We start from the raw sequence: 16,101 nt of genomic DNA, 5'->3' as shown, positions 1-16,101 counted from the left end.
ACTGTTTTAGATAACTTCTCTGTAGGACTGTTCAGCATCAGAGGCTTGATTAGGTAAATTCTCAGTTTCTTTCCAGTTCCAGGATTCTATTGTAATGATCCATCCTTTCTGTTAGCATTGAAATATTTTGCATTTTTCCTGTTCCTGCTGATGGTCAGGCAGATTCTCTGACTTATGACATTTACAAAGAAGAAAAAGCTATATGCTCAAACCTTTTGGTTAATTATAGGAACAGTGGGAAGATCCCAGGAGTGTTAAAAGAAAGTGAACATTTATTCTTAAACTCAATTGCATCTTAAATTGTATCTTAATTTTAATATTCCTTTGTCTAATCCCATGAGCCTCTAGGAAAGGTGGCTAGATGGCACCATAGTGCACAAAGCAGTGGGCCTAGAAAGTCAGGAAGATGTGATTTCAAACCCAGCCTCAGACACTTGCTAGCTGTGTGACCCTGAGCAACTCATTTAAACTTTCAGTTTCCTCATCTATAAAATGGAGATAATAATTGTGCTTGCCTCCCAGGATAGTTGTGAGGATCAAATGAGATAATATTTGTAAATTACTTTGCAAACATTAAAATGTTATGTAAATGTCATTAGCACAACAGGAACAATTATTTTTTATGATATAATCAAATTATACATGTGATTTCCAGCATTCCTGCCAAATTCCTTTGCTGCCTTTTCTAGTTAGATACTAAGTTTCTGAAAATTCCGTATTTCTGTGTGACTGTAACTTTATAAAGATGATGTTTTAGCAAAAGAACATGTTCAATGACAGAGTCAGGATCTAAAAGTCTTTTTTGGGGGGGGGCAATTGGGGTTAAGTGACTTGTCCAGGGTCACACAGCTAATAAGTGTCAAATGTTTGGTCTGAGGCTGAATTTGAACTCAGGTCCTCCTGACTTCAAGGCTGGTGCTCACCGCGCCACCTAGCTGCCCCTGAAAGTCTCTTGACAGTTTAAAGCAGGGGCCAAATTTGGCCTGCCACCTGTTTTGTATGACCTGTGAGTTTCCCATTCTTAGTTCCCAGGCTGTACAAAAACAGGCTGCAGCCTTGATTTGGGTCTCCAGCAATACTTTGCTGACTCCTGATCTGGAGCTCTAGGCTGAATCTGAGAAGATGAAATTTAATAGGGATAAATGTAAAGTCTTATGCCTGGGTTGAAAAAGTCATCGTCAGAAGTATAAGATAGGAGAGGCATGATTTGTCTGAAAGTCAGCACTTTTCTCTGAAAAATTTTGTCTGAATTTTCAGCAGTTTGTGCGGGAAAAAAAATACCGGGGCGGGGGAGGCGAGGGACTTAATGGATAGAAAGCTTCAATGTAAGTCATCAGTGTGACATGGTAGCTAGAAGAGCTAAAGTGATCTTGGACTGAATGAAGAGAGGCAAGGCCTCCAGAATAAGGAGGTGATAGTCCCTTTGTACTCTGGCTTGTCAGACCACATCTGGAGTATCATGTTCAATTGTGGATGCTACAGTTTGGGAAGGACATTTTAGTCTGGAGAATATCCAGAAGAGGACAACCAAGATGGTAAAGGACCTCCAGTTAATGTCATAGGAGGATTGGCTGAAGTGAAGTGACATTTAGCATGGAAATGACTTATGGGTGAGGGTGAGAGTAGAGAGGAAAGAACAGAGAACTGATAGCTGTCTCCTAAAACTTTGAAGGACTAAAATGTGGAGGAAAGATTAGACTTGCCCGTCTGGCCCCAGAGAGTGGAACCAGGAGAGGTGGATGGAAATCGAAAAGAGGCAATTTGAGGATTGAAGTGAGGAAAAACATCCTCATAATTAGAAACTGTCCAAAAGTGAAATGGGGTGCCTCAGGAGGTGTTGGATTTCCTCTCTTCAAGCACAGAAGCAGAGGCTCGCTGATTACTTGTTAAGCATGTTAAAGTGGGATTTCTGTTTTACTATACATTAATGGTCTTACTTTGTTTCCTTCCACGTATGCTGAAGTGCCGGTGACCCTGGCCTTCTCCCTGTTCTTCACACATGACACTCCAATTCCTGACTCTTTACCTTTTCCCTGGCTACCCTCCATGCCTGGAATGTTCTCTCCCTTTACCTCCACCCCTGGTTTTGCTAGTTTCTTCAGGGAATTGCTGAGGGCCTTATATCCGCCACTCTTATCACAGTCACATAACTGTTTATCTTTCAGAACTCTCTTGTTTAAGCTGTTGGTAATTTTTAAAATATCATCTTTATGTCATGTTTTATAGAATTTTATGCAAAAGTACTAAACTAGGAAAAGGCATGTCCCTTAAAGAAACTGTGGTAAATAATACATTAGAAAACATTGCTGTTTTTCCGCATTGATCTGAAAGTAGCGGTTTCAGGCTTTGGGAGTCTCACAGCTTTTGTGTATCTCTAAGGGATCCCTGATATTCTGAGATTTTATTGCTCGCTGAATTTTGAAGTACCATGAAGACAGGTATTATGGTGAGCAGATCTCTGGCTCCAAATTAGAAATTTGATTCTTGGTTTGAAAGGTCATGGTGGGGTTTCATAGTAACATACTGCATCACAGAATTCTAGAATATGAAAATTGGAAGGTGCTCCAGAAGCCAGCTAGGCCAACCCCTACCTGAACAAGCATTCCCTATGTAACCTACCAAACAACTATATATCCAACTTTTGCTCAAAGACCTCCAGTGAAGGAGAACGCATTACTTCCCGAGGGATCTTATTCCATTTTGGGAGAATTGTAATTGTTAAAAAGTTTCTCCATCATCAAGCTGAAGCTTGCTTCTCTGCTACTTCCACTTACTGCTTTCCTAGTTTGCCCTCTGGGCCAACCAATAGCCCCATGCCTGCTCCACATGGTAGCCCTTCTGATTCTTGAAGATAGCTGTCAGTCTCTTTTTTCCTCTCCCTCTCCCTTCCAACCCCAAGTATTCTCTAGGATGCTTCCAGAAGTCACGGGTTCGCTTGCCTTGGCAGTCTTCAAGCAAAGACTAGATGACCACTTTCTGAATATGTTAGCATGAGGATTCCTTTCTGATGATGGGTTGGAGTAGGTAGTCACTGAGGTTCCATCCTGCTGGCAAATTTTTTGATTCTACAAGTATAAAAAAGAGCTGGGATATGTGCAACCTTTTACTTCTCCTCCCTCCCTTCAAGTCACTCCTTCTGTAGGAGACATTAATAATGTAAATTAATAATGATAATTTAGGCAGCTTAGACCCATGAAACTTGGTAGAGAACCAAAGTCATGTGGCTTAGTGTTCCAGATTAACCTGACCCATACCTCTTCTCTTTGTAAGTGACCCTCCAAAGTGATTACAATTGACAGTCTTGGTATATTTTAGTTCCAGTAATCTGTTTCCTGAGATTCCTGTTGACATGTTATTTTTGAAATTTTCTTTGGATTAAGATCAAATATAATGCTAAAAACCTGGTTTTATGACCTCCAATCTAATACCTAGGTTTATAAACAAAACAATAGTATCTTTAATAACATAGACTCTCCAATCTTTAGCAGTCCTCCAGTATGAACATCCTAATTTTTCTGAAAGATTTTGAGCTACCACTTAAAATAAATATGGATCATGTGTTGTGTGCTTTTAGGTGTACTGTGTTCTAGGCATAACTTCAACACTCCTCCCTCTCCCCACCCATCCACTTCTATCATTTTCCTTCTTTTCCCATGGATTCTATGCTTTCATCCAACTCACTGTGGGACATTACTTTTACTACACAATGGGAGTCAAGACTACTTCAGAAAGCTCATAAGATCTCATTGGCTGGGGTGACTGAGCTCTCTACCTGGATCACAAGCCTGAGTTATTTAGTGAATTGAAGCTTGAAAGCACAAATTAGTTTCCTGACCTTTGTCCATTTAAAAAAAATTACAGTAAAATTAGACTCCTTGGTTTTTATTTTACTGGCACAAATTTAGCGAATTGGTTCGACCTCATTCCACAGGTGTTTTGTATCATGTGGAAATTTCCATTGCTTTTGACTGTGACTCTCCTTTCTTTTGTCTCCTCTGGGCTGTCTTCCTTCCGGAGTCTCTTGAAGTAGGGATCTCCCTCCTTGCCAGTCCCCAAGCTTTCTGCCAAATTGACAGATACAGTAGGTCAGCTCCGTTCCTTTTCTCCTGTGGGTGAGAATGATACTGAGGAGCAAAAGTCCATAGGATCGTATTATCTAGGTGTAAGGGGAGCTGGGTTTGCTATCAGCTGTTTCATTGGAGCTGCCAGCCTGCCGCCTGCCAGCCACTGGCGCTTTTTTTAATCTCTCCCCTTTACAGGAGTGTGATGAGCAAAGGTAATTTGCAAATTGGAAAGCACTCTATAAATGTGAGTTGTTTTTTATATCCTCATCATTAGCTCCAGTTGAGAAGCTTGAAGGATTGAGACTACATAGGAGTTATCTAACCCAGTTTCCAAATACAATGGCCTCCAGCCTGTATGACCTGGAAACCAAGACTTTTCTACAGTGTTCAGGGGGGAAAGTTTATTAGCTAATATTGAGCTACTAAAGGGGAAGGGACTGTTTTATATTTGTCTGGATAACTAACCCCAGGGATTGACCCAGTGTCTAGGCCAAGGTTGGGGAACCTGAAGGCTTGAGGCCATATGTGGGCCTCTAGGTCCTCAATTGAGGCCCTTTGACTAAATTCAAACTTCACAAAACAAATTCTTTTGTTAAGGGGAGGATTTGCTCTGTGAAGTTTGGATTCGGTCAAAGGGCTGCACTTGAAGACCTAGAGGGCCACATGTGACCTCAAGGCTGCAGGTTCCCCACCCCTGGCCTAGGACATAGTAAGCACTTAATAAATGCTTGTTGATTGATCCCAAATGTCAAAGATGGAATTCAGTTCAAACATTTATTAAGCACTTACTTGTGCTGAGTACTATGCTAGGTACTAGGGCTATAAAGACAAAAATCAAAACAGTCCCTACCCTCCAGGTGCTTACATTCTGCTGAAATTATAATATCTGAATTTTTTTTAAGTGACAGTTGCTTATTTTTAAAATATCTATTGTCTCTTTTGAGCCTCACAGCAACCCTGTGAAGTTGGTATTCCTGGTATTATTGTCCTCATTTTGAAGATAAAGAAACAGAGGTTCAGGAATTTAAGTAACTTCTCTGTGGTAAAAGTGCCAGAAATGAAATTCATCATTCCATCCACTGTAACATGTTGCCTTCCTCTACTGCTCCACAGAAAACTGAGAAACCTAAATAAATACCCACTATAACACACCCAACGAGTGGCTATCCAGAGTCTGCTTGACAATTTCCATGGAAGAGAGGCCCTCCACCTCTTGTGACAGCCCATTTCATTTGTGGATAGCTTTGATTGTTAGGTCATTCTTCTTGGTTGATATCAAGCCTAAAGGAGGAAAGTGCCATCTTGGAGAAATGAACTGGCCCTGATTCCTTAAAATCCTAAAATTAAAATAATCAGTGGCAGTACTCTCGATGATCTTAATGGCCAGCAATTGCGTATAGTGAAAGACAGTTTGACAAACTTTCTGGCTCTGGACTTACACATTGTCTGGCTCTAGACATTCAAATTATAACACAAATGCCTTGAAATATTTCTTCTAAAAACCTCGTTTTACATAAGAATTAGGAAGTAGAATAATCCTGTTGAATTCTGTAATGGCCAGATCACATCTGGAGTATTACATCCAGTTGTGGATGCCATACTATAAAAGAGATGTTGAAAAACTAGATTTTAGGCAGCAGAGGTTGAGCAAATAGGATTAGATTGTAAGTTCCTTGAGAACAGGGAATGTCTTTTACCTTTTTTGGTATTCCCAGAGTTGAGCGTGGTTCCTGGCACGTAATAGGTATCATTGACTGGTGAAGGGCTTGGAAACTATGTCTGATGAGGATAATTGGAGACAGAGGAAGAGATGATTAAGGCAACACAGGGTAGTTATCTTCAAATTCTTGAATGGCTGATATGTGTGAGAGAGAATAAGACTTATTTTACCTTGTTCCAGAAGGGAGAATCTCAGGACAAAATCACCAGGTCCCTAATATGTACCAAGCACTGTGATTTCAATGGGCAAATAATAGGGAGGCAGGTTTCAGGTCAGTATCAGGAAGACAGGCAGTGTTGCGTAGTGGATAGAGCATTTACTTTGGAATCAGGAAGACCTGGGTTGAAGTCCTGCCTTGAACACATACTGGGTATGCAATTCTAAGTCAGTCACTTAAACTCCAAACTATATTAATTCCCTGCACTGATGGAATCATAAGTCAAAGACAATTTTTTAATTAAACCAAATTTCTAACAACTAAAACTATTTAACAGTAGAGTGAGGCAGCTTTGGGAGACTGCTCCTATCATTAGAAGTGTTAAATCAGACAGTAGGTGACTGACGTTGTCAGAGATACTGTTGACTAAATTACCTCTAAAGCTTCTTCCAGTACTAAGGTTCCATAACACTAGATTCTGTGGAAGCAACATTTCAGTTTTATTTCTGGAATAGAGAAAAACCTGTGTGGACTCCATGAAGCTGTAGTGGTTTGCTACTTATGCATAAGGATGAGCCTTTTTATCCTCTGAAGAACCATTGACCTACTTACAGCAAAAGGCAGCCTAATCTATCCTCCTTTCCTTAGAGAGAAAAGGTTCAGCTCAACTGTTTTTAAAATTAAGAACAGAAAACAAAGTTTTATTCAATAGTTTCAACAAATATTTTAAAAACTTACTTCCATTTCATAATACAATCAGTTAAGAAGAAGGATACAGGACGATGGGAGGTAGAAAGGATGAAGGGGAAAGATGGAGAGGGAAGAAGAATAGGTAAGGAGGAAGAGAGAGAAAGGAGAGGGAGAGAAAGGAGAGGGAGATAGATTGAGAAGCAAGGGAGAGGAAAAGGTTGGGATGTAGTAAGTTCTGAAGTGAGTGTTTAGTAGAAAATAAACTGCTTTTGTGATGGTATCTTAGGTTACAGGCTTCAGAGTAAATTGCAGCAATAATCTGTTTTCCTGTTTCCTCTAACAGATCGTAACCTATGTTTAACCTAGTAGATAAGTCTAAGTTGCCTGAGTCTCAGGAAGGTTACGTGACTTGCCCAAGGTCACAGAGCTAGCAAATGTCGCAGGTAGGATTTGAACTCAAGCCTCCTTCACTCCAGGTCTACCACTCTATCCACTGTCACACTGCCTCTCAGAGTAATTCACATTAGAGTTAGAAGTCCCTGGGTTCAAATCCTACCTCTAACATTTACTAGATAGGATCATGGACAAGTCAGAGCCTCAATCAGCATCCTAAGACTTAACTACTAAGTTACTGAAGGGCTGTGATCCACATTGGATGAGTAAATTCGCAACACGGAATGCTCCATATGGTTGCATTTGCATAGTTATTCCATTACAGGCTCTGTTCCGAATGTGGGTCATAGCCATCCACCAAGAGGGAAATAATTTTGTGAACTGTTAGCAGTGGTGACTAGAACTTACCCCCACAACACACTTGGGACTAGAGTCAAGTTAAAGGTTCTATCTGTCCTACAGCCCAGAGATCCCCACCCTTGCCCTAAATGTTTAAACTGCCATGCAGTGAAATAATTGTAACCTCTAAAGTGCCTTCTGGAGGAATCTCTCAAGTAAAGAATTTTAATGTTATGTTTATATGATACAAGGCACTAAGATTCATTGTGATAAACACATAGGGCAAGTATCTCAATTGTCTTTGGACAACACACTATCCAAGCTTGCTTTCTACTTAGTTGCTCTATGAGGAGAACTTTATTTTCCTGTTTAGAGTGACACCCCAACTATTTAAATGATGAATGTTATTCAATTGACTACATATTCTGCTCACCCACAGGGTTTTTGAGGAATGTTGTGGGCTAAGGGTTAAGAAAAAAAGCAATGAGGAGAAGACAGAGTCAACCATGCTGGGGAATTTTCTTAGAGCTTAGTTCTCCTGAATAGCATTTTCTCGAAAGAAAAGTAATAACACTGAAAGAAAGATGATTGACAGGTCAAAATTCCCAAATACATATAGCAAAACAACATTCTGACTAAAGGCTGAGGTTTAGGTTATGTTACCATTGATTTCTAGTCTGCGTAGGAACCTTATGAGATGGTTGTAGTAGATAGAGGAACAACTTAGGAGTCACAAAAGACCCTGGTTCAAATCCTAAATCTCATTCATTATTGGCTGTGTGTCTCTGGGCAAGGCACATAAGCTCTTAGTGTCTTTAGACAAGTCCCTAAGCCTAAATTGCAGAGCAGTTAACTGGTGATCTGCTTTGGTTAGGATTTCCCCACTTAAAGCTCACCACACTGATGAAATCCCACTAGAGAAAAAAAAAAAAAAGAACCATATCAAAACATGCTTTAAATCTAACTACAAGAGAAATGCAGATTAAAGCAATGATAACTTTTAATCTCATCCTTCAAATTGGAAAAATGTTATATGATAGGTATAATCTATTTTGAGAGAGACTAGGAAGATAGGCATATTGTTAGTGGAACTATGAATTGTTCTAACCATTCTGGAAAACAGTTTGCAAAAAAAAAGTAAATTGTTCCTGCTTTTGACCCAGGAATCACATTTCCAAGTCAAAGATGTCAAAGACAAAAAGAAAAATTCCATATATGTATACCAATATTCATAGCAATAATTTTTTCAATAGCAAAGAACTAGAAACAAAATGGGGAGAAAGGCTGTGCAAATTGTGATATACAAATGCTATGGAATAGTGGCATATTTGTTTAAAAATAAGCAATATAAGAAATTCAGAGACACATGGGAAGCATAGGAAATGAGGCAGAACCAAGAAAACAATATAAACAATGACTATAGAAATATAATGGAAAGAACAATAAAATGCAGCCATATACCATGGAGTTAATAAGATTCCATCTTGGCCCTAGAAAAGCCAGGAAATGCCCTCTTTTGTTGGAAAGGTAAAGGGCTATGTGAATGGTATATGCAAATACAACCAAACACCCTGGCTTTTTCTATTGGTTGGTTTTACTTCATTGATTTTTTTGTGTTATACACTCTATGTAACTCACCTTCTAAGACTCACTATATATGAAAGGAGGGGTATAACTGAAGATGAATAGAGATAAAATGTTATTGTTATTGTTCAGTTGTGTCCAACTCTTCATGACCCCATTTGGGGTTTTCTTGGCAAAGGTACTGGAGTGATTTTACTATTTTCTTCTCCAACTCGTTTTACAGATGAGGAAATTGAGGCAATCAGGGTTGAGTGACTTGCTCAGGGTCACACAGCTAGTAAGTGTATGTATTTGAACTCAAGTTTTTCTAACTCCAGGTGTGGTGCTCTATTCACTGAGCCATCTTAATTTCACTGATCTAGGGAGCATCTAGATGAGAAAATCCTTCTGTCAGTGCAGGTTAGCTCCTCATCTGCAGCTGTTGTCTTAGAGAGTTACACAAAGAGGTTAATTGACTTACCCATAGTTGCACAACCAGTATATGTCAAAGGCCATCCTTGAGCTCATGGTCTTCTGGCTCTGAAGTATATTACTTCATAGTTTCCTCTCATCTTGATTTACAAAATGGTTTGTGTTAAAACAAAAGACATCAATAAAGTCGTTAAAAAGGAAATGGCTAAAGAAAGACTGCACAGCGGGAAGCAATTTGTGATGAGATGGCTTTACTAGTGGGGCAGAAAAATGGATCTGAGGAAGGAGAATGATTGCAAAGTGACCTGTAAGATTGACATGAATGGAAGCAAAAGGGGAGTTGCAATTTATTTCAGGATCATAAGCTTACCAGTGGAATGGAGAGCTCACTTAGTGTCTTCAGGCTTCTCACAGTCGGAATACACCAGCATCGGCTCAGGGCCCCCAAAGCTTCTAATAATGAGACTGGACCTTTCTGGGAACCCCAAACAATCGATCTTGACTGGAAACCAAAGGGATCCGTTGAAATGTAATGAGTCTGACAGCTGTTAGACTTAATTCATATGGCCCTCTTATAGCACAACATACTTTATGTGGTTATGTCATGATTCCCAAGCAAAAAAGTCTTGCTCTTTTTTCATAGTTTTCTAGATTGATAGACTTATCCACCCAGGACTTAGAAATAGTATTTTGGCCATGATGGGGAAATGAAGTGATCTGATTGAACCTGAGAAAGAGCTTTAACATGTGATGTGTTCTCTCCTTAGGAAAATGCTTGCCAATTCAGCCAGTGTGAGGATTCTCATCAAAGGGGGTAAGGTGGTAAATGATGACTGCACCCATGAAGCTGACGTTTATATTGAAAATGGCATCATTCAGCAAGTGGGAAGAGAACTCATGATCCCAGGAGGAGCCAAGGTGATCGATGCAACTGGAAAGTTGGTGATTCCTGGGGGCATAGATACCAGCACTCATTTCCATCAGACCTTCATGAATGCCACATGTGTGGATGATTTTTACCATGGAACAAAGGTAATGTTGGCATTGCTTGTGGTTGACTCTTTTAGATCATTCTGCTCATGGAGAAAGTAGCATATTAGGACCAAGAGTGATTTCCCAATGTTATTAATAAATCTGGAATGGCACTTGGAATTTGAGTACCTCATTGATTGTGCCCCAGGGGAGGGGAGAATAGGAATATCTATTTTGAGGAATTTACTTCTCAGTATAACCTTGAAGTGATTTCAGTCAGTATCTTTTTTTAGCCTTAGAAGAAGTTGTGGAAAGGGAGAAATGTAAACTAGCTTTGCAGCTTGGGTGTTTGACTATGTCCCCAAACTAATTTTCATATGGAAAGACAATACAAGCTGAAAGGGTTGGGTTGGGGAGGAGGAAGGTTTCTTTGCTTTTTAAGGTATAGACCAATACATTTTTTGTATTCATGGGAGGTTACATTTAAATTCTCCTTTTCAGTGAAATATCTGCACTTCTTTTGGAGACTAGAAGTTGGAATTTTGATCAGTTGTTTCTTATTGTCATTCATCACTGCCCTTTTTTTTTAAAACAACAGTCTTGCATAATGCTGTTAAGTTCTATTTTTAGTTCAGATGGATTACGGTTCTGACAACATTGAACATTTGCTTAACTGGATCTGAGTTGTTGTCAAGTCATAAGTAATTAATTCCTGAATAAAGATGCATCCTCACATATAATATGTGGGGGTGTGCATGTATTTTTTTTCATTATTGGACTGGACATATGATTTCACTGGTGTAGGGAACTAACATCATGGTCATCAGGAAAAATGAATCCTGAGACCAGATCTCTATCACCTATTCCATACCCCTTCTTAACTTCCCCTCAGATTAGAGACAAACAGGCAGATAGACAGATGGATGGATACAAACAGAGAGAGACAGGTAGGTAAGATAGAGAGAGAGAGAGAGAGAGAGAAAGACAGACAGATTATAACCTGATCTTTGATATTAATCCTAACCCCCTAGAAGGACAATACTAATAGAACCACTCAAGAAGGTGGGTATATTTCATCTGCAAGTCAAGATCTTAACCAACAAATACTAAGAACGCTAAGTGCTTTAACAGCTTGGCACTTCAAGGGGCCTATGAGTTCACTGGTGTGGGGGCTCCCTCTTTTGCCCCAAACTGGAATCCGTTCTTTATTCTGTATATTCTTAACACTGTATGTCAATATATATGTGTGTGTGTACATATTTACATATTTATTCATATTCTCATTTGACTCACACAGCTGGTCCACTTCCTTTTCCAATCGTTGATGTCTTTTATGCCACATCTTGCATATAAGCCATCTATGGTATTGTGCTTTAATCTACTTACATTCATGATATGCTTCTCCATGACACTTTTGGTAACCCACAATTTAGATCTGTAAGACCATGATGTTCAGTAATTTGCATCTCTCTAGTATCCTTAGGAGAAGAGTGATGTTGAAAAGAAGGGCTTTTGTGTCAGAAAACAACTTGGGATTGAACAAATGAATGAAAAAATATTCACTCAGTGCTTACTGTGTGCAAAGCACTGTGTTAAGCCCTAGAAATACAAATAGAAAAGTAAGATAGTCTCTCTTCTCTCAAGGGATTGCTGAAAAAGCTTGCAGTTTCCCAAATGCAATTCACTCTGCCCTGCTCCTCCTATTCAATTCTTGGCCCAGCTTATTGTCCATGTATGCATACATATTATATATACATATACACACATGGACACCTATTGTACATTTGTAAATATATCATTACTTTGTGGACATTAAATTTGGTCTAGAGCTTGATGCCCCAATAAAATCACAATGTCTGCAATTTCTTAAAAGATATGCTGGCCTTTTAAATTTTCATTTTCCATTTTTTCATTAACCAGCACATCACCAGACATTGTCTGCCCTGATAGTTAAGATCCCATGGAAAATGTTCAACTTTGTATTGCCATTGAACATCTTTGGCTTTGTGTGGGGCTTCCATACACACATTGATTGAAATATAACCTTAATTTTATTGGGCTTCTCACTCTATGGAGGGCAGCTACTACCCATACAAAGTCTTTTTTATCTTTTATTTTTTTCTAATCACATGTAAAAACAAATTTGACATTTAAAAAAATTTTGAGTTTCAAATTTTCTCCCACTCTCCCTACCCTCACCCCTCATTGAGAAGGCAAGCAATTTGATATAGATTATACATGTCCAGTCATGCAAAACATATTTTGATATAAGTCATTTTGGGAAAGAAAACAGATTCCTCCTCCCAAAGAAAACACCAAGAAAAATAAAGTTTAAAAAGTATGCTTTGATATGCACTCAGACTTCATCAGTTCTTTCTCTAGAGGTACATAACATTTTTCATCATGAGTCCTTCCAAATTTTTTAAATCATTTTATTGCTGAGAATAGCTCAGTCATTCACAGTTGATCATCATATAGTATTGTTGTTACTGTGTATGATGTTCTCCTGCTACTGCTCATTTCACTTTACATCGGTTCACATAAGATTTTTCTGAAAGCATCTTGCTCATCATTCCTTATTGTACAATAGCAATCCATCACAATCATATAGTACACTTTGTTCAATCATTCCCCAATTGATGGGCATGCCCTCAATATTCAATTCTTTGCCCCTAGAAAAGAGCTGCTATAAATATTTTTGGACATATGGGTCCCTTTCCTTTCCTTTTTAAAAAAAATCTCTTTGGGATGCAGACCTAGTAGTGATATTGCTGGGTTAAAGGGTATATATAGTTTTATAATCCTTTAGTTATAGTTCCAAATTGTTCCACAGAATGGTTGGATAAGTTCACAATTCTACCAACAATGCATTAGTGTTCCATATTTTCCCACATCCCCTCCAACATTTGTTATTTTCCTTTTTTGTCATATTAACCAGTCTGATAGGTGTGACATAGTACCTCAGAGTTGTTTTAATTTGCATTTTACTAATCAATAGTGATTTAGAGCATTTTTAAAATATAAGTATAGAAAATATAGATATGATTTCTTCATCTGAAAACTGCCTGCTCATATCCTTTGACTTCTTATCAATTGGGGAATGACTTATATTCTTACACATTTGACCCAGTTCTCTACATATTTAAGAAATGAGGCCTTTATCAGAGAAACTTGATGTAAAAAAATTTTTACCCAGTTTTGTGATTTCCCCCAGTTTTGGATGCATTGGTTTTGTTTGTGCAGAAACTTTTTTAAATTTAATGTAATGATAATTATCTATTTTATATCCCATAATGCTCTCTATCTCTTGTTTGGTAATAAATTCTTCCCTTTTCCATAGATCTGATAAGTAAACTACTCCATGGTCCTCTAATTTACTTATGTTGTCATCTTTTATGTCTAAATCATGTACCCATCTTCACTTTATCTTGATATAGATGTGAAGTATTAGTCTATACTTAGTTTCTTCCAAACTGCTTTTCAGTTTTCCCAGCAGTTTTTGTCAGAAAATTCTTGCCCCAAAAGCTTGGATCTTTGAGTCGATCACATATTTGATTACCATGCTCTTTTACTACTATGTATTGTGTGCTTAATCTTTTCCACTGATCTACCACTCTATTTCTTAGCCAGTACCAGATTGTTTTGATGATTGCCACTATATAATACCATTTGAGATCTGGTTTGGCTAGCCTATCTTCCTTCACATTTTTTTTCATTAATTCCTTTGATATTCTTGACCTTTTGTTCTTCCAGATGAATTTTGTTATTATTTTTTTCTAGTTCTATGAAATAGTTCTTTGATAGTTTGATTGGTATGGCACTGAATAAAGAGATTAATAGAATTGTATTTTTATTATATTGGCTCAGCCTACCCACAAGCAATTAATATTTTTCCAGTTGTTTACATATGACTTTATTTGTGTGAAAAATGTTTTGTAATTGTATTCATATAGTTCCTGGGTTTGTCTTAGTAGGTAGACTCCCACATATTTTATATTCATACAAAATCATTTATGCACATTTGTACTCAAGATCATAGTATTCAGGGCGCAGCTGATGATTTCCTTGATTTTTGATAATATTTGGAGCTTAACGTTGTAAGTAAGTAATATTGGCAGAGAAATTAGAACATATGAGCAAATCTTCACCAACCTACCAGTTTCCAAAATGTTCAGAAACATATTCTGCCCAGGGGAATGAAATAAATTAGACTATAAACTAATAGCCAGGATGAATAGCATTTATTTGTTGAACCCCAAACCAAACCTAAATGTTATATTTTTGTTGATTCAAAAACTGAACCAGAGTTTAATATAAAGATTTTTCCCATTTGACCATTTCCCCTCTTAATCTACCATTACTGATTTGTTTGTGCAAAAGCTTTTATATTTTACGTAGTTGAATTGTCTGTTTTCTCTTTTATGATCGCCTCTATTCCTTGTTTGTTAAGGATTCTCCCCTTAGTCATAGTTATGAAAAGCCAGTCAGTCAATAAACATTTATTAAGTGCCTACTATGTTCAGAGGCGACTGGGAGGTGGATCTGGAATCAGGAAGACCAGAGTTCAAATCCAGCCTCAGACACTAGCTGTGTGACCTGGTCAAGTCTCTTTGTCTCAGTTTCCTCAACTGTAAAAAATGGAGCACTCTGGAGAAGGCAATGGCAAATGACTAGAGTATCTTTACCAAGAAAACCCCGAAAAAATGGAGTCATGAAGAGTCAGACACAACTAATATGAGTTAACAACAAAGAAAGGCAAAAAACAAAACAAAACAAAACAAAAACCAGTCCCTGCTCTCAAGAAACTCACAGTCTGTTAGGGAAGACAATGTGCAAACAACTATCCATAGTACAAACGAACTATGTATTGAATAGATTGGAAATAATCAATAGAGGGAAGGCACTCAAGTTAAGGGGGATTGGGAAGGCGTCTTCTAGAAGGTGGGATTTCAGCTGAGACTTGATGGAAGCCAGGAGACAGAGATGAGCAGAGAGAGCATTCCAAGAATGAAAAATGCTTGGAGTTGGGAGGTTGAATGTCTTGTTTGAAAAATGGCAAGGAGACCAGTGTCATTGGATTGCAGAGTATAATGGAGAGGGCAAGAGCATAGGGTATAAGAACACTTGAAAATACTTGGAAAGGCTAGGGGTTGGAGAAGGGAAGTTATGAAGCAATTGGAACACCAAATAAGAGAGATTTTATATTTGATCTTGGAGGTAATACCTTTTATTTGAAGGTGATTGTTCGTGTTTTAATGAAATGAACTTTTTATTTAGGTCCCACGTACGCTTGGATATGTGGTATGTAGGGTAAGAGGCTAATCTAAACCTATTCTCTGACATAATAATTTCCAGTTTTCTAGCAGTTTTTGTTGGGTAAGAAGGTCTCCCAATAGTTTATGTTCTTGAGTTTATCAAACACTGGATTATTACTGAACCAAAGCATTGTTTTAAATAGACTAGCAAGTGTCACTTTGAACTAGAACAAATCCTATATATTTTTAAAAACCACTTCACCAGAACAAAATCTGGAAAGCCAAACTTTCTTTGAACTAAACTGATAGTTCATTCAATGTTGTCTTTGTCATTCAGTTGTTTTTTCAGTTATGCCTGACTCCTTGTGACCCCATTTGGAGTTTTCTTGGCAAAGATACTGAAGTCGTTTGCCATTTTCTTCTCCAGCTCATTTGACAGATGACAAAACTGAGGGAGAAAGGATTAAGTTACTTGCCCAGAGTCACATAGCTAGTAAGCGTCTGAAGCCAAATTTG

The 16,101-nt window shown here is 38.2% G+C and overlaps 1 protein-coding gene across 1 annotated transcript in view; it reads left to right on the top strand.

Annotated features, from left to right (window-relative positions):
• Positions 1-16,101, top strand: part of DPYSL5 (dihydropyrimidinase like 5) — a 134,981-nt gene that overhangs the window by 44,399 nt on the left and 74,481 nt on the right. Inside the window, exon 2 of the mRNA XM_027850475.1 lies at positions 10,126-10,390. Coding sequence (XP_027706276.1) covers positions 10,130-10,390 — 261 coding nt within the window. The 5' untranslated portion in view covers positions 10,126-10,129. The remainder of the gene's footprint in view (positions 1-10,125; positions 10,391-16,101) is intronic.

The sequence above is a fragment of the Vombatus ursinus genome, unplaced genomic scaffold (assembly GCF_900497805.2).
Source record: "Vombatus ursinus unplaced genomic scaffold, bare-nosed wombat genome assembly UNPS02009062.1, whole genome shotgun sequence".
NCBI lineage: Eukaryota > Metazoa > Chordata > Mammalia > Diprotodontia > Vombatidae > Vombatus > Vombatus ursinus.
Note: the sequence above shows the minus strand (reverse complement) of the source record. Positions and strands in the feature narration are given on the sequence as shown.